The 22,518-nt window shown below is 45.6% G+C and overlaps 2 protein-coding genes across 6 annotated transcripts in view; one reads left to right on the top strand and one right to left on the bottom strand.

The window, feature by feature from the left end:
* LOC115102556 (formin-like 3) overlaps positions 1-18,677 on the top strand; it is a 57,260-nt gene extending 38,583 nt beyond the window's left edge. For 2 of the 5 annotated variants that reach the window (XM_029622646.2, XM_029622641.2), the window contains 18 exons: positions 156-232; positions 1,068-1,161; positions 3,881-4,066; positions 4,326-4,475; positions 5,245-5,346; positions 5,907-6,291; positions 7,029-7,112; positions 7,321-7,445; positions 7,721-7,923; positions 8,588-8,891; positions 9,143-9,223; positions 9,460-9,589; positions 9,736-9,896; positions 10,626-10,727; positions 11,551-11,643; positions 11,957-12,080; positions 12,919-13,040; positions 16,556-16,643. In XM_029622646.2, coding sequence (XP_029478506.1) covers positions 156-232; positions 1,068-1,161; positions 3,881-4,066; positions 4,326-4,475; positions 5,245-5,346; positions 5,907-6,291; positions 7,029-7,112; positions 7,321-7,445; positions 7,721-7,923; positions 8,588-8,891; positions 9,143-9,223; positions 9,460-9,589; positions 9,736-9,896; positions 10,626-10,727; positions 11,551-11,643; positions 11,957-12,080; positions 12,919-13,010 — 2,493 coding nt within the window. In that variant the 3' untranslated portion in view covers positions 13,011-13,040; positions 16,556-16,643. Of the gene's footprint in view, positions 1-155; positions 233-1,067; positions 1,162-3,880; positions 4,067-4,325; positions 4,476-5,244; positions 5,347-5,906; positions 6,292-7,028; positions 7,113-7,320; positions 7,446-7,720; positions 7,924-8,587; positions 8,892-9,142; positions 9,224-9,459; positions 9,590-9,735; positions 9,897-10,625; positions 10,728-11,550; positions 11,644-11,956; positions 12,081-12,918; positions 13,055-15,030; positions 15,079-16,555 lie in introns of all 5 variants that reach the window. The other 3 variants (XM_029622644.1, XM_029622642.1, XM_029622643.2) reach the window with 3 other exon arrangements.
* A 65-nt stretch (positions 18,678-18,742) lies between these two features.
* The window catches only part of LOC115102554 (low-density lipoprotein receptor-related protein 1-like), a 140,837-nt gene continuing 137,061 nt past the window's right edge, over positions 18,743-22,518 (bottom strand). The window contains exons 89-90 of the mRNA XM_065005503.1: positions 21,127-21,271; positions 18,743-20,872 (exon numbers count right to left, since the gene is read on the bottom strand). Of these exons, the coding sequence (XP_064861575.1) occupies positions 20,723-20,872; positions 21,127-21,271 (295 nt within the window). The 3' untranslated portion in view covers positions 18,743-20,722. The remainder of the gene's footprint in view (positions 20,873-21,126; positions 21,272-22,518) is intronic.

Below are 22,518 nucleotides of genomic sequence, written 5' to 3'. Positions count from 1 at the left end.
TAAAGATGTCAAGAGTCTCTGTTGCAGATGTTTCCTGTATAAGCCACAGTAAAAGTGAATCTAGGCAGTGTGCTTGAATCTATGCACTGGCAGCATTCAGCCTCTTTTGCTTCTCTTTGACCACATCCTGTTCTATCATTACCTTCTCTCTCCAGTATGGCTTCAACCTGGTAATGTCCCACGCACACGCAGTCAACGAAATTGCCCTAAGTCTGAACAATAAGAACTCAAGGTAAGCAAATCTCAGGCTCTATTTAGAAGCTGTTACTACACACTTCCAGTAACTCTAGGTTGATTTTGATTTGAGGTGCAGGGTACAACAGTGTGCAGGTATCTATCATCAGTTCAAGTTCAGGCCGTGCCCCTGCCTCCGCCACCTCTGCAGCTTGAGAGATTTAAGGGTGGGTCAGGGTGTGGGTCAGACAATAGAGGAACATTTGATCAGCCTGTTCATATGATACGCTCCTCATTCTCTGAGGGGGCTCCCATCGGCTTCTCTCTGATGTTGGGAATGAGAACCATACATCCAGCCTGGTAAAGGCATGGTTTACCCTATATCCCAAATGGCCCCCTATGCACTAATTTTGAGTAGGGTCCCGGTCAAAAGTAGTGCACTACGAAGGGAATAGGGAGCCATGGCGTAGGGACTAGGGTGCCATTTTGGATGAATGCCTTTTATAGATGCAGTGTGTTAGAGGAATGTTTGGGATTACAGTGTTAAAGCGTGGGAGCTGATCACTTCATAATGACCTCCTTTCAGTTGAAGCGTTGACAAGCCCCTCGCTCCGGCTCCTCTGTGGGTGTTAAACCTCAAAGTAGAGAATCATGGATTTCAGCTGTGCTATGCATTTATTTAGTGCTTTAGGTTATCTAATTGCTGACTACATTTTGCACCGGTGAAAAGAATACGGCTAATATTTAACGAAGTCTATTATCAAATGCCGTTATAACAACGTCATAGTGAGTTGGATTTGAACCACGTACAGGTCGAGCCATGGATTACCAGAGTCGTAATGCAGTGTTATATAGACGTTGTGTCTATGAACACGCATATTCTGTCTTGACAGGACAAAAGCCCTGGTGCTGGAGCTGCTGGCTGCGGTGTGTCTGGTGAGAGGAGGCCATGAGATCATACTCTCTGCATTCGACAACTTCAAAGAGGTGACGTATTACTTTAGTATAACCTCAGTATTAGCCTACTGTAGGCAGAATTCACCGTTTTGCTTTCTTCCAAATACTTGGAACGCTTGCGTGGGCACGATAAAACCAACAGAATAATCCCAAAAGTGCAAGCCCTGCCCATCTGGCTCTTCGGGCAGGCTCAATGAAATGCTCAAAGTATCTGAAAGAAAATGAATACTATTTGAACCCTGGTAGGCCTGTTAGGCAAAGCCCAGAACCATGCTATGTCTGGGGCTATTCATCTCATTAAGCCACCAGATGTGAGGCAACCGTGATAAGGATCAATTTCCCAGTGGGAGTGAGTGGATCACAAAGGTTTGCTTAGCCTCTCAGTTTCTAGCCTGTAGAGTCAGTCGTCTTAACGCCGGAATCAGCCGATTGCTCTGTACAATCTGCAGAGCACCACAGAACCCCATAGAGCAGTACTCCTATCAGCCACCCAGTCACAACAATGTGTGAACCAACCAACAACTTTGTGGCGTGATTTCAAAATGCAATCATAGTGACAGCTGAGTGTTTACTGAAACGTTATAGCTAAGATGTTCCGCCACCAGTTTTGGGTTGTCTCTCAAATGGCATCCTATTCCCTATATAGTGCACTACTTTTGACCAGGGCCGCCTCTGGTCACTATATAGGGAATAGGATGCCATTTGAGACGCAGCTCTGGTTTATAGCCATATTTGTGCAGCAATTAAGTATAAATCACAAAACAACAACTCTAGGCTAAAGAATGCTGATATGGAATGAGGGGTTGGATTTTGTTCTGTATTTAAATCAGATGTTTTTAAGTTGGGAAATCAGTTTGTTTTCTTTTGTGTGTGTGTGTGTGTGTGTGTGTGTGGGAGTCTGGCGAGATCTCTATCCCATTGCCTTATTTTTACTCTGTTCCCTTTCCAAGAATTCCAATAATTAGGAGGGCTTTTCATTGCAGATGGAGTGTGTTGACCTCTGCTTACACCCATAGCCTTGGCATGGGTCACGATCAGTGGAGGCTCCTCAGAGGAGGAAGCGGAGGACCGTCCTCCTCAGTGAATTTCATAAAAATACAAATATTGAAACATTAAAAAGTGATCCGTTTTAGATAAAACTATACTAAATATATTCACGTCAACATATAAATGATTAAAACACACTGTTTTGCAATGAAGGTCTACAGTAGCCTCAACAGCACTCTGTAGGGTAGCACCATGGTGTAGCCGGAGGACAGCTAGCTTCCGTCCTCCTCTGGGTACACTGAAGTCAATACGAAACCTAGGAGTCTCATAGTTCTCACCCCCTTCCATAGACTTACACAGTAATTATCACAACTTCCAGAGGACGTCCTCCAACCTATCAGAGCTCTTGCAGCATGAACTGACTTTGTCCACACAATCAAAGGATCAGAGAATGAATGTAGTACTGAAATCATAAGCTACAGCCAGCTAGCACTGCAGTGTATGAAACGTGGTGAGTAGTTTGAGTCAAAGAGAGAGAAAGACAATAATTTAACAGTTGAGCAAATTCATTTCTTTAAAAATTAAGGAGAAGATGGAGAGAGAGAGCGAGAGAGAAATGTATGAGGTGAGGGGGGCAAACTGATTGGTTGTATTTTTTGAAACTTTCACTTTTTGCTAGTAAATGCAGCTAGCTAGTTTAGCCTACTCAAACACCCAGCTCAAACAGAGGGATGCAATGTTAGCTAGCTGGCTATGGCTATCCAACACTGGAACTCTTCGAAGTCAAGATGTTCTTAATTTATTGTCACCGGGGCCAGCCTCTGTAACTGCTAAACTTCTTTCAGTCTGTACACTGTACTGCATGATTGTAGCAGGTTTACTAACACGTTAGTTCTAGCAGTTTAAGTTGACTATGACGTGACAACAAAGAAGGCTGTAGCGGTTAGCGGTCATGATATGAAGGTTTGGCTTGGAAAGTTTTTTTTCGCCTGGTCACAGACAGCTGATTTGTTGTGCACTGAAGTCCACAAGTGAAGGGTAAAGGTGAGAGGAGGAGAGTGCGTAGATAGCGGCGAGAAGGAATTATATATACAACAAGCTAAATGATCATGCTGTTTTATGTGGCTGCTATGAAAGTGAAATGTTTGCGTGTGATCAGGGGTGCATTCACTCCGCCGGTTCTGTTGAAAAACGCTTCTTAAACCGAAGCAAACGGAACGAAACGGAGATAAACATACCTGAATATGTCAAATAGAAACTCTTGTTTGCAACTGTTGGACTAACGATTACACCCTAGATCGGCTAGATGCAGGCCAGAATGTGCAAGGCGGTATTGAATGTGTCACCGTCTCTCATTTCTCTCGCCGTGCACCTACGTTGTAAACTTTCAGTCATAGGCTAAGTTGTAGCAACCTCATGATGGGTACAGGGAAAACGTGAGTATCATGTAGTAGCCTAAGCCTATCGCCGTTACATTGAGCTGGGTGAATGGAATATGAATGTCATCCAATACGCTGTAATAGAAATAACACCATGCTCATCTTAAACGGCACCGACCGCCACTGGTCACTAAGCTCACCTGAAACTATGTTATACGGCACAGCAACATCAAAGCATTTCGGAAACTGAGGAGATTCAAAGGTGAACAGAACTGAAACACATCCTCCTCTTTTGGATTTGAAGAGGACTTCATTAAGACTGCAAACCCCTCTAAAAAATATGCTCCCGTCTGTATTGACATGTTGTTTCGGTTCCTTTTCAGGTGTGCAAGGAGAAGCATCGCTTTGAGAAGCTGATGGAGTATTTCCACGTGGAGGATGGGAACATCGACTTCATGGTGGCCTGCATGCAGTTCATCAACATCATGGTCCACTCGGTAGAAGACATGAACTTCAGGGTTCACCTGCAGTACGAGTTCACTAAGCTGGGCCTAGATGACTACCTGGAGGTAAGGAGGACGCTATGAATACAATGTAATAACCAGGTATTCATTTGACCTGTCGCAAACATCTCCTTCAGCATTCCTTGAATGAAGTCTCCAAGGAGCCATACATGCTGTGTCTCATGCCTTCTGAGGCAGCATTTGAAGGCAGGAAGTTAAAAATCGCCATTTTATGTCATGTCCCCTTTTCCAAGATGCCTTAAAACGTTGCCTTCTACGGTACCTTCATAAATGTGAACCTGAACCTCCCCTTCTCTCCCTACAGAAATCCAAGTACACAGAGAGTGACAAGCTGTCGGTCCAGATTCAGGCCTACCTGGACAATGTGTTTGATGTGGGCGGCCTGCTGGAGGACGCGGAGACCAAGAACGTGGCTCTGGAGAAGGTGGAGGAGCTGGAGGAACACTTGTCCCACGTAAGAACCCCAAGACTGACCAGACCCACCCGCTAAGCCTCTGTGCAGGAGTGGAATGTTTTCAAATGGGTTATAGGTCAAATACACACACGGCGATGAGTCTTTTAGTTGTTATTCACACTGAATTTTTATAGCACATTTGTCCTTCTCCGTACTGATGAATGTACATGAAAAGAGTTCTACGAAGTACCGTAGTCAGGTACGCCATTATCCGGTCAGGATTGGGTCTCCCCTGCTATTTCAGTCGGGCAGTAATGTGAAGTACGCCATCCCCCCATGTTCTTCCAATGACCCCTTTCTAACACAGAAAGGTCAGGAGGCGCACGTGCCGTCATCTGGAGAATTTCAAAACAAACCCGGCTTTCAGGGGCCAGGAATTACGGGGGAGGAGGAGAGCGAGCATTCCCAGAGAATTCCTTTTACTACTTGTACAACATGTTATCCAATTTCAAAAGTGAAAGCTAACTAGGCTATGTCAGCCTCACTTGAACCTGCTGTGTCATGCTGCAAAGCGCATCACATTTCTTACTGATGCTGCAGCGAATATAGTACACGAGAGCGAGAGAGAGAGAGATAGAGAGCAAAAGTGGAACTGGGCGAGATGCCAGAGGTGGACTTTACTGAATCAACGCTTTAATTCACCTCCTCTCCCCGCTATCCCTTTCTCCATCCCGGTTGTTCCATCTCCCCACTCACTCTGCTTCACTCTCCATGCCTGCTGCCTTCTCTTTCTTTCCTCGCCCTCTTCATCCTCTCCACCCTGCACTAGGTGACGGAGAAGCTGCTGGAGGTGGAGAATGAGACCATCACGAAAGTGGCTGACCTGGAGAAGCAGCTCCTGCAGAAGGACAAGGATCTCCACGTCATACGGGTAAGACGAGCTGTGGTTCACGATTATGATACGGAATCAAATTGCCATTCCCGTTTCTCATATACGCCATCAAATGCACCCTTGATGATTCAGCAGAGCCGCAGCTGTGTCTTCGCGCGTCTTAATGTTGTATTTAATATGTTGTTTTGCAGCAGTGTTTCACGACGCCTGGTTGAGTATACGTACGGCCGTGGCAGACTAACATCAACGTTTGATTAACTGTGCTCGAGCGAGAATGCTATTATAGAAAATTGATCGGCAGGATATACATTTACATTTAAGTCATTTAGCAGACGCTCTTATCCAGAGCGACTTACAAATTGGTACGTTCACCTTAAGACATCCAGTGGAACAGCCACTTTACAATAGTGCATCTAAATCTTTTAAGGGGGGTGAGAAGGATTACTTTATCCTATCCTAGGTATTCCTGAAAGAGGTGGGGTTTCAGGTGTCTCCGGAAGGATGATATGATATGGCATGATTATGATCCTGTATGGTTTTTCGGAGTCATCATAGAGCCGTTTCTCTCTCTGTCTCTCCCTGGTGGTCTGACCCAACAGGAGACGTACGAGTCGACCAACACCCAGGTCCACACCCTGAGGAGGATGATCAAGGAGAAGGACGCTGCCTTCCAGAGGAGCTTCAACATCGAGAAGCGCCTGCTGGAGATGGAACAGCAGGGGACCATCCGCCTCCGCAAGCAGCCGGACGGGGACATCGCCATCGAGCCCCTGGGAGGGGGCGGTGGTGGAGGAGGAGGGGGTAGAGGTCCGGGGGTGCCTCTGGGTGACTTTGGGCAGAACGGAGGATTCTCAGTGGGGCCTGGAGGAGTAACAGGGCCAGGAGGACCAGGAGGACCAGGAACTAGTCTACCATCGGCCAGTGAAGCACCACCTCCCCCGCCTCCCCCTCCTCCGCCTCCTCCTCCTCTGCCCTCTGCTTTAGGTACAGTACCATGATCAGTTATACTATTTCACTTCATTGTGCCGACTAGAACTATAACATGTTGGCTTTGTTTTCACATTGTCCTTCATAGCAGGGGTTCCCACCCTTTTCCATTCCAAATTACAAAGCCCACTGAAGAGGTTGAAAAAAATCAAACTATGGTGGGTGTGTAACCAGGCCAGTACAGCTCGGCTCTGTAGTGTGAAAAGGGTACTATGTGTGGTGTACATGTATGTAAGAGAGAGGAAGTCACTAGAGTCCAAAGGGACACGGGGGAGATAGGTCTATGAGGGCAGATCTATTTTAGAGTTGCCCTCGTTGCCCTTTTGTGCCCAGCCAGGTGATTGGTCAGAGTAGGGCCCGGGCCCCGTCCGTCCAGACAGGAAAGGGAAACGCTAGGGTGTTTCCTCCCTCACTGTGAATCAAGGTGCTGACAGGCTGTGCGCGCACGCACACACACACACACACACACACACACACACACACACACACACACACACACACACACACACACACACACACACACGGAAACAGCTGGATGGACGCACAACACTAGTGTATGCAATCATAAACAAATATTACTATTCGTCGTATTGATTTGGTAAAGCATGCCTGAACTAGCCTCTCACAGATGTCCATACGCTTGGGATTTGATTACGGCTCATGAGAATAGAGCTGCCCAGACTTCGGCGTTATTGGTCGATCCTGACTTGAGTGTCTTGTGTTCTATTCCACAGGAGCGAATGCTCCACCCCCACCTCCTATGGCCCCGCCTTTACCAGGAACTGCACCCAACTTCATCCTCAATATGGGCCTATCAGGTAAGAGCAAACACCAGCCTCCAAATACAATGCATTGCACGTCTGCTATGGTGCCACTACGGTTCATCTGAACTTAAAAGGAAGTTAGGATGGAGGGTGGAGTATAGAATGTGTCGAGAAGATACAAGTCTGATTGAGTGATGGAAATGTGCATGATTGTCTATATAATAGCTGTCCTGGTGTTCTATGTAATAATTTCGGTCTGCAGCTATCAGGATCAAGAAGCCCATCAAGACCAAGTTCCGCCTGCCTATTTTCAACTGGACCGCGCTGAAACCCAACCAGATCAACGGCACGGTCTTCAGCGAGATAGATGATGAACGAGTACTAGAGGTGAGTCTACCAGTCCAGGGGAAACCTCCATTTCGGGGGCCTTCATCTGACAGTTTCTCTCTTCATTTTGGGCCCAAGTTGTTCCATGTCATGTGGTCAGGAAAAGAGGCCCTCAAGGCCCTCCTCCTAACTCATTGTACACGGATAGTTAAGCCAGCCCTGTTTTATTGCAATCAAAACCAAACAAAACTCCCAATTAAAACAGGTATTTTTCATAGAAGATGTACATGCTTTGAGGTATCACGTTTGACTGAGTGTGTGGTGTCTGTCTATAGGAGCTGGATGTGGAGAAGTTTGAGGAGCTTTTTAAGACCAAGGCCCAGGGTCCTTTGGTGGACCTGAGTGGCCCCAAGACCAAAGTGTCTCAGAAGGCTGCCAACAAGGTCAGCCTGCTGGACGCAAACCGCTCCAAGAACCTGGCCATCACCCTGAGGAAGGCCAACAAGAGCACCGAGGAGATCTGCAAAGCCATACAGAGGTACGTACTGTAACCTATACCTCACTTTCCACAAATAAAAATGTATTTTTACATCAACAATTCAGTTGTCACAAAGTGCATTACAGTGTCCCAGCCTGGGCCTTCAAAGAGGAAGCAGTGTCCAGGGAAAAACTCCCTAGAAGGAAGTAACCTAGAGAGGAACCAGACTCCGAGGGGCCCAACCATGTGGTTCTATGCTGCATCGTTTCCAGTTCTAGCGCTGAGGTTTCTAACCTGTCTTCCCCCTTCTGATGCTTTATGCAAGGTCTCCCTACTCAGGTTTGACCTGAAAAGCACTGCCGGTGAACTTGGTGGAGTTTCTGATGTTTCTAACCTTTTCAGTGTTGCAACCTCTACTATCTGTTTCTCCTTATAGCTTTGATCTGAAGGCCCTGCCGGTGAACTTGGTGGAGTTTCTGATGTTTCTAACCTTTTCAGTGTTGCAACCTCTACTATCTGTTTCTCCTTATAGCTTTGATCTGAAGGCCTTGCCGGTGAACTTGGTGGCGTTTCTGATGTTTCTAACCTTTTCAGTGTTGTAACCTCTACTATCTGTTTCTCCTTATAGCTTTGATCTGAAGGCCCTGCCGGTGGACTTCGTGGAGTGTCTGATGTTTCTAACCTTTTCAGTGTTGCAACCTCTACTATCTGTTTCTCCTTATAGCTTTGATCTGAAGGCCCTGCCGGTGGACTTCGTGGAGTGTCTGATGCGGTTCCTTCCCACGGAGGCGGAGGGGAAGACGATGCGTCAGTACGAACGGGAGCGGCGACCGCTGGACGCGCTGACGGACGTGGACCGATTCATGCTCTTCTTCTCCAAGATCGAACGGCTCACCCAGAGGATGAATATCATTACGTTCGTCGGGAACTTCTCGGACAACGTCGGCATGCTAACCCCGCAGCTCAACGCCATCATCGCAGCGTCCGCGTCCGTCAAGTCTTCACCCAAGTTAAAACGCATGCTAGAGGTAAGGCTTCTCGCTCTTGGATTCCACCATCGGGGATTAAAGTAGTTTGACTTTGGATGACAAGCGTTGTTTCAGTTTTAGCAACAAGTGGTGAGTTTCCCCAAGAGTTTCTTAGCACTAAAATCATCTATGTCAGTTTTAGGCAATGGATCTTAGTGCAACAACTATTTTAGAAAACTTCTTTTTTTTGCATGACCCTGGCCACAGTTTCATGGCGCTAAGATTGTAATTCTTCTTTTATATGCTCATAGATCATCTTAGCCCTGGGAAACTACATGAACAGCGGCAAGAGAGGCTCTGTGTATGGCTTCAAGCTACAAAGTCTTGATCTGGTGAGTACTGTACGAAACAAAGTAGAACATTCTAGAGACTGTATCATCATATTAGTTACAAGGGGCTAGACTTTTTTCCAGATGTACTCCTCCAGATTGAGAAGGGCCTTGGTTGATATGTATTCTGGTCATGCATTCAGTTTACCTCCATATTAGTTATACAAGGCTACAATTATACACTTGTTTCAAGAGTGATAAAAGAGGCTTGGCTAATATGCATTCCTCTCCTCCCACAGCTGCTGGACACCAAGTCTACAGACAGGAAGATGACTCTGCTCCACTACATAGCTGTGGTTGTCAAGGAGAAGTATCCAGAGCTGGCTAACTTCTTCAACGAACTACACTTTGTGGACAAAGCTGCAGCAGGTGAGTACACAGCTATAGACCTCACAAAGACAGGACTGGGACTCCTCTTCTGACTGTATGAAGAAGACAGTTCATGTGAAGCACAGTAGAAATGAGGAGGCTTGATATTCGTGTGCCTGCGTGCGTATCTCTCTCTCTCTCTCTAGTGTCTCTGGAGAATGTGCTGCTGGACGTGCGGGAGCTGGGTAAAGGGATGGATCTGATCAGGAGAGAGTGTAGTCTCCACGACCACTCTGTTCTCAAGGGCTTCCTCCAGACTAGCGACACTCAGCTTGACAAACTGCAGAAGGATGCCAAGACTGCAGAGGTAAACTTAACACATCCTATCAAAACTGCAAACACAATGGTTCAATACTGGTGTAAGGGTTTTCCTGTGGTGAAGGAGAAGCGGACCAAAATGCAGCGTGGTGGTTATTCATGTTCTTTAATAAAAGGAACTAGACATGAAATAACTAACAAAACAATAAATGTGCGAAAACCTAAACAGTCCTATCTGGTGCAAACACAGAGACAGGAACAATCACCCACAAACACAGTGAAACCCAGGCTACCTAAGTATGATTCTCAATCAGAGACAACTAATGACACCTGCCTCTGATTGAGAACCATACTAGGCCGAAACATAGAAATACCCAAAACCTAGAAAAACAAACATAGACTGCCCACCCAACTCACGCCCTGACCATACTAAATAAATACAAAACAAAGGAAATAAAGGTCAGAACGTGACAACTGGTCTGTAAACTTCTAAACTTCTTCCACTACCATAAAACCGCTAAAGCAAGCACAGCATTTTTCTTCCGGGAAAATAGCTTTGCAAAAACTACAAACAGGTCAAAACCCAACATAACACAACTTAGTGTAACGGCGCAAACACCTCTCCCTAGAAGCAGCACAACAAAAGCCAAAAAGCCCAAGATACAACAATGCAGGACAACACTTGACCTCAAAACAAAAGGCTTTGTAAAGGTTGTCGATGTTGACAAATGTTGTGTTCCTGCCTTTTACACTTCTGTCTCCCCCGGTCATTTTCTAGGAAGCCTTCAACAATGTGGTGAACTATTTTGGGGAGAGCTCCAAGACGACTCCTCCGTCCGTGTTCTTCCCTGTCTTTGTGCGATTCATCAGAGCTTACAAGGTAAGGGAGGACCAAGCAGCACAGTTCTAACACGTACATGTATATAATATGCCACAATACAAACGTTGTTACAGTAAAGCGACTGCATGTATTTATTATGCAATATGGGATCCCAGTAGGGGATCACACTCTTACCAACTAAGCCACACAGGATTGTGTTTAGGTAGAGATTGCCCTCTGTCCTATGGGAGTTAGCCTAACCTTTGGTTAGTCTGAGTCTGGGTGTTGCCCTGCTGCCTCTAAGAGCAGAGCAGAGCCGTCTGTGTGCCACAGGACAGGGTGTGTACTGGAGTCACAGGTCTAATAACAGGATGGGCCAGCTGGGTCTGCCTTCAGAGCCGCAGCTGTGGTGTTTAGACTGGGTCCGGTCTCCCGCTTCCTTCCCCCCTGCTTTCCCTTTCTCCCCTGCCTCCCCACTCTAACCCCGGACCGAGGGCCCGCCCTGCCTCTGCTTCCCCCTGCCTCCACCCTCCCTGCCCCCCGGAAGGACAGACGGCCCTGCCTCCGCCTGCTGGACAGCCCTGCCACACAGACACCTTCCGGAGATTGTTCTCTACTAGAATGTATGGATCTGCGCGCTTGCATGCGTATCTGTGTGTGTGTGAGAGAGAAACAGAGAGGGGATCAGAGAGAGAGAGGGAGACACACAGAAAAATGTATGTTGCTGACTGTTTAGCTACATGAAAGTGTGTTGTCTCTGTTTACTCAACACCCAAAACCATTTCTTCTATTGTAAACTAGATATATTTCCGTGTCTTGATTTGTATCGAACTGAAGTCTAATTTCTCTGAGTGGCGTCCATTTTGTGTTCTCCTCCCTACAGGATGCGGTGGTGGACAATGAGCAGAGGAAAAAGCAGGAGGAAGCCATGAGAGAGAAATTACTGGCTCAGGAGGCCAAGCAACACGACCCCAAGGTACAGTACTAGAAGTCTCCCGAGCCCTGACTGACAGACAAGGCCCAAAAAAACAGGAAGATTATAATAGTCACTGGACTCAACCAACAGTAGTAAAATTGAGCTTATTGTACAACGACTCTAGAGAGTCTAGATGTAGAATGTAGAATGGATAATTTTGCGATCAACAGAGCCTTTATATTTCCTCAATATATTTCTCACACTTCCAATAAGGAGTTCATGCATTTTGTACGATTGAAATGATCCGTGGGCAGCTCAAGCTATTTTGGGGGACCTCGGCAGGATTTGATCCTTCCTCCTCTCTCCCTCCTAGGTCCAGGTAGTGAAGAAGAGGCAGCAGCAACAAGAGCTGATCTCGGAGCTGCGTAAACGCCAGGCTAAGGACCACCGGCCCGTCTACGAGGGGAAGGACGGCACCATCGAGGATATCATCACAGGTGGGCTCGACATGCAGCCACGCAGGCAGCCACGCAGCCCCCAGCCGGGCCCCAGGTCTCCTGGTCCAAACCCCAGTCCTAGGGGCAGAGGCCGGGGCCAGGCTAAGATCACTGTGGTCCTCAACTGCTCGGCTGGAGGAGCACTCTGTTACGTGGTTCAGACACCACTGCTCGAGGCTATCCAGCAGCTAGACAGCAGCAGATTCCAGTTTTGAACGTCCCAGTAGTTGTGTTTTTTTTGTGGCCTCCTAGTTGTCTAGATGAGGACGGTCTCGTTATTACAGAGTAGAGTAGGCCTGTAGTCAAGCCATTGGCTGTTATGCGCGTCCCAGTAGGTAAAAAAAAAATGCCACCGTGTCCCGATGCCCTGTTTCGTGGGAGGTGCAAACTCAGGACAGTTTCTAACTTCACTCTCATTAATCAGCGTCGACAGTGAAATCTAAATGATCAATGTTAATAATATGCTAATAATGCTTCCTCCCCACTACTGGTCTCTTACAACACTTGTGTCATCTCCGATACTCTACATACAGTATAGCCCTGTCATCCTGAACATAGTGCGCATCTCAAATAGCACTTTATTCCCTGTAGTGCACTACATAGGGAATAGGGTGCATTTCAGACACACCCAAAGACCTTTCGAGGGCTGGAAGACTCACAGGAGTGTAGTCTGGCACTCCAGTACTCCAATACAGCGAGGTGTGGCACAGAGAGAGCTGGTATACTGTATATACAGAGAAGTTACAGTCTGTGGGGGGGGGGGGGTGTACAACAGTACAGTAACAGTACAGGTTCCTCTGTCTCAGGTGTGACGTTTTCTCCCCTCCTCCCCCCTCAGTGCTGAAGAGCGTCCCCTTCACAGCCCGTACTGCTAAACGAAGCTCACGGTTCTTCTGTGAAGCACAGCTCTGTGACGACTCCAACTGCTAGCTCCTACAGTTCCTTCCCCCTAATGCCAAGGTTGTCCAGAACAGGTGTCCTCTCCTCGTTACCCCCCCCCCCCCGCCCTTGCCTGACCACTCTGCATGCAGCATGACCACCTCGTCACTCCCTAAGATTACTCCTTACCCCCCCTTTACTAATTTAGGCCAGTCTGCAGTTTGCTTGAATCCCGGCCTTTGACTCTTATTGGTGGCAAGTGTGTCTTCTATCTACCTCAAAGGACTTCTACCTCAATTAACAGGATATAAGTCAGACAGCCAAACCTCTGAATGACTGAACCTGATATTTAGATATTCATACTGAACAAAAATATAAAATGCAACATGAGTTACAGTTCATCTAAGGAAATCAGTCAGTTGAAATAAAGGAATTAGGTCCTAATCTGTAGATGTCACATGACTGGAAATACAGATATGTATCAGTTGGGTCACAGATACTGTACCTTTAAAAAAAAAAAAAAAAGTAGGGGCGTGGATCAGAAAACCAGTCAGTATCTGGTGTGACCACCATTTGCCTCCTGCAGCCTAACACATCTCCTTCACACAGAGTTGATCAGGCTGTTGATTGTGGCCTGTGGAATGTTGTCCCACTCCTCTTCAATGGTTGTGCGAAGTTGCTGGATATTGGTGGGAACTGGAACACTCTGACGTACATATCGATCCAGAGCATCCCAAACATGCTCAATGGGTGACATGTCTGGTGATTATGCAGGCCATGGAAGAACTGGGACATTTTCAGCTTCCAGGAATTGTGTCCAGATCCTTGCGACATGGGGCTGTGCATGGGGGCAACTGAGGTGATGGCGACAGATGAATGGCACGACAATGGGCCTCAGGATCTCGTCACGGTATCTCTGTGCATTCAAATTGTCATTGATAAAATGCAATTGTCTGTAACTTATGCCTGCCCATACCATAACCCCACCCTCATATGGAACTCTGTTCACGACATTGACGTCAGCAAACATCTCGCCCACACGACGCGATACACGCGGTCTGCCATCTACCCGGTACAATCGAAACTGGGATTAACGTGTGAAGAGCACACTTCTCCAGCGTGCCATTGTCCATCGAAGGTGAGCATTTGCCCACTGAAGTCGCTTACGACGCCAAACTGCAGTCAAGTCAAGACCCTGGTGAGGACGTCGAGCAAACCCACAGTTTCGTCTGCTGTCCGGGTGGCTGGTCTCATATGATCCCGCAGGTGAAGAAGCCAGATGTGGAGGTCCTGGGCTGGTGTGGTTATATATGGTCTGCAGTTGTGTGGCCAATTGTACGTACTGCCAAATTCTCTAAAACGACATTCTGGTAGAGAAATTAACATTACATTTTCTGGCAACAGCTCCGGTGGACATTCCTGCAGTCAGCATGCCAATTGCACGCTCCCTCAAAACTTGAGACATCTGTGGCATTGTGTTGTGACAAAACTGCACATTTAGATTGGCCTTTTATTGTCCCCAGCACAAGGTTCACCTCTGTAATGATCATGCCGTTTAATTGGATTCTTGATATCCCACACCTGTCAGGTGGACTATCTTGGCAAATGAAAATTGCTCAATTACAGGGATGTAAACAAATTTGTGCTCAAAATATTAGAGAAATATGCTTTTTGTGCATATGGAACATTTCTGGGATCTTTTATTTCAGCTCATGAAACATGGGACCAACACTTTACATGTTGCGTTTATATTTTTGTTCAGCATAGTACATAGTATGAAATATAATCATATAATCAAGTTGCATTTACCGTAGCATAATAGCATGAGTATGAAAAGCTACATTATGTATAAGATATCAGTTTTTTCAGGTTTTATACTTTTTGAGATGTATTTATTTAAATAAAAAAATACAGTATTAAGAAGTTTGGCTATAAAACCAATCTTGTTAACCAAACAGTGCCTTGTTGTTCCATGAAACTAACTAATGTGGTTGGTTTGGTTTCTCTCTAACCTGGTAACAACCTTTCCTCAACCATCACTCTTTTTCCTTCATTCTACCCCTCTGCACAGCTGAACAGAAGATAAATAACAGTATATGCCACTCCTAAACGCTGCAGGGTAAGGAAGGTAGCCTGAAGCCTGGCCTGTCTGCTTTGGCCCTGCTTGTACTGTGGCCCCTCTGTGTGCTGCTAGCTACACAGTATATGGTGCTGCTAGTCATGTCAGCTGCTTTAGCCAATCCAGCGCTTCAGATTCATTATAACAGCTAGACCTGCTTTACTGTACTGCACAGCAGTAAGGTATGCTATGCTTTACAACAGTCAGATATGCTTTACTGTACTGCATAGCAGTAAGGTATGCTATGCTTTACAACAGTCAGATATGCTTTACTGTACTGCATAGCAGTAAGGTATGCTATGCTTTACAACAGTCAGATATGCTTTACCGTACTGTGAAGAGCACACTTCTCCAGCGTGCCATTGTCCTTCGAATTTGAGCATGCATAAGGTATGCTATGCTTTACAACAGTCAGACCTGCTTTACTGTACTGCACAGCAGTAAGGTATGCTATGTTTTACAACAGTCAGATATGCTTTACTGTACAACAGTAAGAAACATGCAGCTGAGCCTACATTGCTTCGAGATTTATATAGCGGTTTACAACCCCCTCAGCATTTCAAACAGACCAACTCCCTTTCCCCAAAGAGCCAGCAGAAGCGCACGTATCCGGCCTCGTTTCCATTTTTATTCATGTCTTTTATTTAACTAGGCAAGTCAAAGTGTACCTCTCAAGATAAGACTATTTCATCCACCATTTCTACTCAGGTCCCTCCATCCCCACCTCGCTCACCTCTTTCTTGCATGCTGTGTCCAGTGTTCTGTCCATCCACCACTCACCAGTCTGTCACCTGTTGATGTCATGTCTCAATGTCCTGTTTTGCCCTGTTAACTGTGACTTGCGGTGTGCTGAGCAGCTCGATGGTCAACGAGCTCTGTTGAGCCCCCTGCACGTCCACACAAACGCCATCATATTCTGACAAAAGGACATGCATACATACATACTCAGAAAAATAGGTCATACTATTTGAACACTCCATTATAAAAGGGCTACATAACACTGTCATAATCATGACATAGCAGATTAATATTTTGTGTCTTCAGCATAGTAACTCACAGAGCTCGTTGACTGGCCACAACTGTGATATTATTTTAACGTTTTAATATTTTGTTCCCTAGTTAAGTTGTTGAGATTTATTTGAATAACTATACCCCCCCCTATAGCCTTGGATTGAAAAATCCATATTTCTCTGTCAGTTTTAAGTTGACAATGCAAGGCTATGGGAAGGCATCATTCTGTTATTGGTTAACGGATATCCACTTTCAATTGGCTACCCATTTGACAACATATAAGTCAAATTGGAAAATGTGAAACATAATTGGCACTCTATTTGCAGAAATACACTGTTAGGATAAGCACTGCAAATAGAAGTTCCTTCATCAACAACCTCAAACATGAGCATGATGCCACTGGAGCAGTTTGACTTCCCATTTAACCTGAGTGACCCCTCTCTCCCCCTCCCTCACCCACTCACAGATCTCCGCAGCCAGCCTTTCCTGCGGCATGACGCGCTGATCCGGAGCGGCTGGAAGAGACCCTAAACAAACCACTCGTTCCTCCTCATTTATCCCCCATTCGCTTTATAACCCCCCCCCCCCTCCTTCCCTACCTGTGTCCCGGTGGTCTCACCCACCCGAGGCTGCATCTCCCTGCAGATCAGAGACTGAAAGCCGGACAGGACTGAACCAATGGCCCAAGTTTTAAGGGGGTATTTATTTATTTATGGAGATCTTATATGGACACGATCTCTCAACAAGCAGGTATAAGCACAGACATCAGGTGGGTTAGTCTACCCCCTCTCCCACTGCAAACACACACCGCATGCACGAAGGCACACACACAGAAAATAGAGGACTACAGCGATTGCCAGGGTTGGCATTAAGAACAGGAGATGAGCCCTTAAAGGGGGGGCTCGCCTCACAAAAGCAGGAAGGACACTGCAACTGCATAATGTGGACATGGAACCACAAGTGCCTCCTGCCAAGTGCCTGCCAACGTGGATCTCATTTCCATGAATGTGGATTTCCTCCACGCAAGTTGAGGATGGGAGACAGTCGGTCGGTTGTATAAAATGACAGCATATGTTGACTGGGATTTCCATTTCAAAGAGAACAGGGTTGTTTTCACAAGGCCCGAAACGAAAGAAAACAGACTGAAACAGGGAGGGACGAGCTGGACCTGACCAATAAGAAATGTTTATTTTTCGTGGCAAAACGCTTTAGGTTGTGAGCCCTAATGAATACGGCCCAGGGTTTTGCCATCGCAGAACGTCTCTGTCCACAGATTGAAGATGATTGTTCCGAGTCTTTGGAGAGGTTTCTGTACAAGCTAGCCAAACCAAACTTCCTCTACTCGGTCTTATTATTTTGAGAACGAATTAAGTGCCTTTTTTGTTTAGACAGTATTATTTCTGTGACTCAGCTATAATTTGTATCTTTAGTTGTTAAATATTTGATTTTTTTATTGCATTTGTTTGATAACATTACCTTCGGAAAAAAAAGAAGAAAAAAAAGAATAATATGTAATGGTTTGGAATCAGAATTCCAGCTTTAATCACTATACAGTATTTAAAGGTTGCTTCTCAGCACTGTTCTCTAAATTCGTTTAGGCCAGTGTCTGAAAACATTTGAGTGGGTAAAAACATTCTGTGTATTTACTTTCTATTACTTTTAACTTTATGACCTACAGTCCAATCACCACTTCAGTCTTACCACTTTAGGCCGGGATTCATTCCAATCCGCCTTATGGTGCAGTTGACATTTAGGGCTCTATTCAAAAAACTGGATCGCTGGAGCGTTACATAGAAATGTTAAAGGTCATTTCCCGACTGAGCCGACAATGTGCAGCGTTTTACAGTGAATGCAGGTGGCGCTGACGCCGGAGCTTTTTGCCTTTAAACTTCAATCACGCTGAACTTCCGAGACACGGGTTGAGTAGAGCTCTTTAAAAAAAGTCTGTCCGATTTTTATTTATTTAACTAGGCAAGTCAGTTAAGAACAAATTCTTATTTTCAATGACGGCCTAGGAACAGTGGGTTAACTGCCTGTTCGGGGGAAGAACGACAGATTTGTACCTTGTCAGCTCGGGGATTTGAACTTGCAACCTTTCGGTTACTAGTCCAACACTCTAACCACTAGGCTACCCTGCCGCCCCGATTATGCCAAGATATCCGGCGTTTCAGTCAATACGGCCATGCATTTGTTTGGTAGGTAAAGAATGCATTGCTTGGTTCGAACCATGTTCTTTATGCATCAAGTTCCTGAACTGTCATGATGAACAATTTCCCCCCCTTAATAGCCATCAAGTTAAGCACAATGACTGTGCACTCAGATTTACAAATCGGTGTTTCAATATGGCATTTCCACAAAAGGGACAGCGCGTATTTACACTACTTACATTGCCTTAATGTTGTACGAGACACTACTTCTATAGCAGATATTTCTACATATATTTACATTTGATGTAAATCAACGAATTTTATGCCTTTTACTTGTGCTTGTCTGTCGTAAGGATGAAATGAAATAGTGCCTGACATTTGATGCGTGTTGTCCAAAAGACCCCCCCCCTTAATAAAACAAAATGACAATGTGACTCACAATTGAAAGTCTCTGCTGTCTCTCTCACTCATTTTTCACACCAAATGAAAGTCAGATCCACAATGCATTTCTACTATAAAAATCCATTTAATTTCTGATATCAAAAAGAAATCCAATCATAACTAACCGAAACAGAGCAACAACAAATCCACGTGTGGGGTTTTGTGTTGCTGAAGTGTTTCTGTCCAAATTAAAACAGATTGTTCCTAATTTACATTATTCAAATAAAAATGTAACAGAGCAGAAATGTTATTAAAATCCAAACGATAGTGCATACTGTTAATAAAAGTGATGGTTAAGCTAGAACAGTTTGCTATAGGGTGTGTCTCTGTGTGTGTGTGTGTGTGTTGTGAATCGCATGCAGTGTCATCTGTAATACAGTATGGCAGTTATGGCTGATCACCTCCAACTGGTTAGAAGCAGCATGTTCAGCAGCGCGTGATTGGCTGAGACTGAGCCTGGACCAATGACAGACAGGCAGGCAGGCAGGCAGGCAGGCAGACAGTTCTATCAGACATACAAAACAGGCAGACAGACAGGGCTGGCTGGCTGACAGATGGTTAGACGGACAAGCCGACAGACAGACTAGCTAGCTAGCTAGCGAGCGTTAGCAGCAAGGCAGAGGGGGGAAATCAACAGGGGACGCTAATCAGGAGGCTAATAGTCCGAAACCTCCCAAGGAATGCACTTACAATGAGCAGAAACTGAAATTACAGAGGCATAATGTAATTATTACATACATTCAAAACAACCAAAAACACCGCATTGTCGTTATAAATCCAATCCACTGAAGTACCATAAAAACAACTGGCCTCTCCTGAAAGTATGTTTACTATCACCGACAATAGACAAAAGCATGTTCAGCTCGTTGTTACACTGTAGATGTTTGTTTCCCCCCCCCAGCAATGGCAGGTTTTCACAGAGGCATTCTTGGTGCCAAACTGCCTATTTCCAGGATGAACGTTACAGTTGATACTGAAATAAACAGTCACTGAGCTGATCCATGAACCCTCTGGGCCCCAATATGAATCACCCGTCATATCAAGCCCCCCTCTCAGTTACTTCCCCTGGAACTGGGCATCCTGGAATGTTTGCTCCAATACAATCATATTCCTCCACATTACACACTCCATTAACCCATTGACTTTTCTTTAAGCAAAAAAAAAAATCAGTCGTTAATTTATTCAAGACCAAAACAGAAAAGGTGGTGGAACATAGTACAGACAGACTGCTATATGTTATTTCTTGTTTTGTATTCCTGGGTATATTGTCAAGACACTTTGTTAATAGGGTTATATATATATATATATATATGCATGTGTAAATATATTTCACTTTTAGTCTGTGCAAGGAGGTAAAAGACAATCACTCAACTGAACGGACATTAGTATGTGTGACGCTGACTGACTCGGTCATGTGGACATGTGCAGTTCTGGTTCTAGTTCCTGAACTACAGTTCCAGAACTCTTTTTGTTCCATCGGCTATGGTCTCACTCTGCACCTCCAGCATAGACCGAACCGGCATCAGTTGGCATTCGGAACTGACTTGAGTATTGAACTTGGCCCCCCTCTTTTCTCCATATCTTTCACAAACAACAAGAAATCCTCTGAAATGGAACAATGTTTTTTTCCCCCCTATAGATTTCATACAAAAATAAAAACTTAAAATTGTTCCACTGCTGTTTGTTTTGCTCTACACCTTTGCACAGAGGTAGCGGCTATATGGATGAGGGGGGGGGGGTGGGAGTAGCGAGGGAGGATGGAGGTGAGCAACATTTTAAAACGAGAGAGTTGAATGAATAAATCTGTCTATAAAATGCTTCTTCCTTTTTCTGACCAGAGGAATTTTTTTGTGTGTTTTTTTTGTCAAAAGAACAAAATATAATACTGCAATCACATACAAAAGTTCTCCTTCATTTTATACAGTGTTCTCGCTTTCTTTTCTGTTTCTTTTCTCGATTGGTAAAAAGGCATAAGATCAGCGTTTGTCTCTTTGCGGGTGTGGTCTAGCCTTGGCTCGGTCATGCCTGACCTCTGACCCCTGACCCTAGGCCAGCGGGTCACTCATGTCCTCGTCCTCCCCATCGTCCCCCTGTGACAGCAACTCTTTCTTCTCGTCTGTACTAGCCAATGAGCTGCGGCTGTTGTGGGCTCCCATGTACAGGGTGGCGTACACAGGGTTGGTGAAGTTGGTGGGCTGTAAGGGAGGGGGGACACAGAAACAATGTTTTGGACAAAGCGCATACAGGAGTCCTCAATTAGGTTTCATTGCAATCCAGGTAGTCTTAGTGGCAGAGTATCATGGAGTGCAGAAAAAGGTTTTAAAAATGGTGTCAATGCCAAATTCATTCCCGATGAGTTAAGAAGTGCTGCTGTGTTCAAACTGTGTTAAAACAAGTGTTGCCTATTTAAGATGGGTCACGTGTGAAGATAAGGAAACGTGGGTGTTACCTTATCTGGATCTAAAGCGAAGTCCGAATCCAGGAGTTCCCCAGCATCGTCGTCTGGCTCCCCTTCGTAGATCTTGTAGGCTGGGTTCCCTATCTCCACGTTCATGGCCCCGTTGGTCATCCTGTGATGCTGGAAGCCCTTGGCACTGTGGACACACACACAGCGAGATTGTTTCTTCCCAACACGGACAGTGGCGGAGACGTAGCCACAACACAGGAGCACCGGCTGAACGTACCGAGAGCCTTGAATCAAGCCACTGACAGGAGAGACATCTAGCATGCGACACCAGCTACATGTACAGTACAGGACAACGGCTCCCACACAGTCAAGGCAGCACAGAACCACGGTAAAATTGACAAAACAAATGAGCTTTAAAAATTAAAAAAGCCATTTGGACACGTCTAGTGTCTATCCTGGTGAATGCTGGATTTTCCACAACGCAAATGTTCCACCGCCACAATGCAGGCACAGAAGCATCACTGATAGATACATGTATTTACACACGTAGATAGGGAAACGTATGGATGGGTAAGGAAGAACCAATCAATCTATCTGTCAATACACCCCTGCGTCCCTGGGTGGGAAACCCTGTTCCCGAACAAGAGAGAGGAGGGCAGGGACAGACAGACCGACTCTACTACAGAAAGACGAGCAAAATGGAGGACTGTCACAGGACCGACAGACAAGACGGTGGCTTAGATGAGGCATTGGGGAGAATCTGGGGGGCGAGACAGGTGATGGACATGGCCCTATTAAGTTACCGAGAACGTCGGGAGCGTTTTCCCGGCCATACAGACCTAGATTGAGAGCGATAGAGAGAGAATAGAGCGAGAGGAGAGAGATAAAGAGGGAGCGTGATGGTGGGAGGTAAAGATGACAGGTGGAAAAGAGATTCGAGTTTGACCTAATGAGTGGGAGCCCTCCCACCCAGTCCCAACACAATGGTTGTCTACTTCAGTAGTCCCCCCCAAAAAAAAAAAAAAAAAAAAAAAAAATGGGGGACGACGACGACTCGGGTTAGAATGTCCTAGTAAAATCCTTTTGTCATGTCAGTCATTGCATACCCTAGAGAGCCATTTAGAACTTGTTAGAAATGTCCAGTTCAACTAGGCCGTCCCAGCTAACGTTTCTTAAGCTAGGTTTCTTAAACCCAAAGATTTTGTTGGAATATTTGAGTCACTCAAATACCACAAGCATACACATTAGAAATGGAAAAAAATGTACAGAATTGCTAGAACATTTGCTTAAAAACGGCTATATTTTCTCTGCACCTCATGACAAAATGTGTAGAATTGCAGGAAACATGCTTTAAAACCTGCAACAATCCCCCCCCCCCCCCAATGCTGGAAGGGGGGCCTGAGTAAAAGAGTTTGGGAACACCTGATCTACTCC

Source organism: Oncorhynchus nerka, linkage group LG20 (genome assembly GCF_034236695.1).
Source record: "Oncorhynchus nerka isolate Pitt River linkage group LG20, Oner_Uvic_2.0, whole genome shotgun sequence".
Lineage (NCBI taxonomy): Eukaryota > Metazoa > Chordata > Actinopteri > Salmoniformes > Salmonidae > Oncorhynchus > Oncorhynchus nerka.
This window is presented reverse-complemented; position numbering and strand designations above follow the sequence as displayed.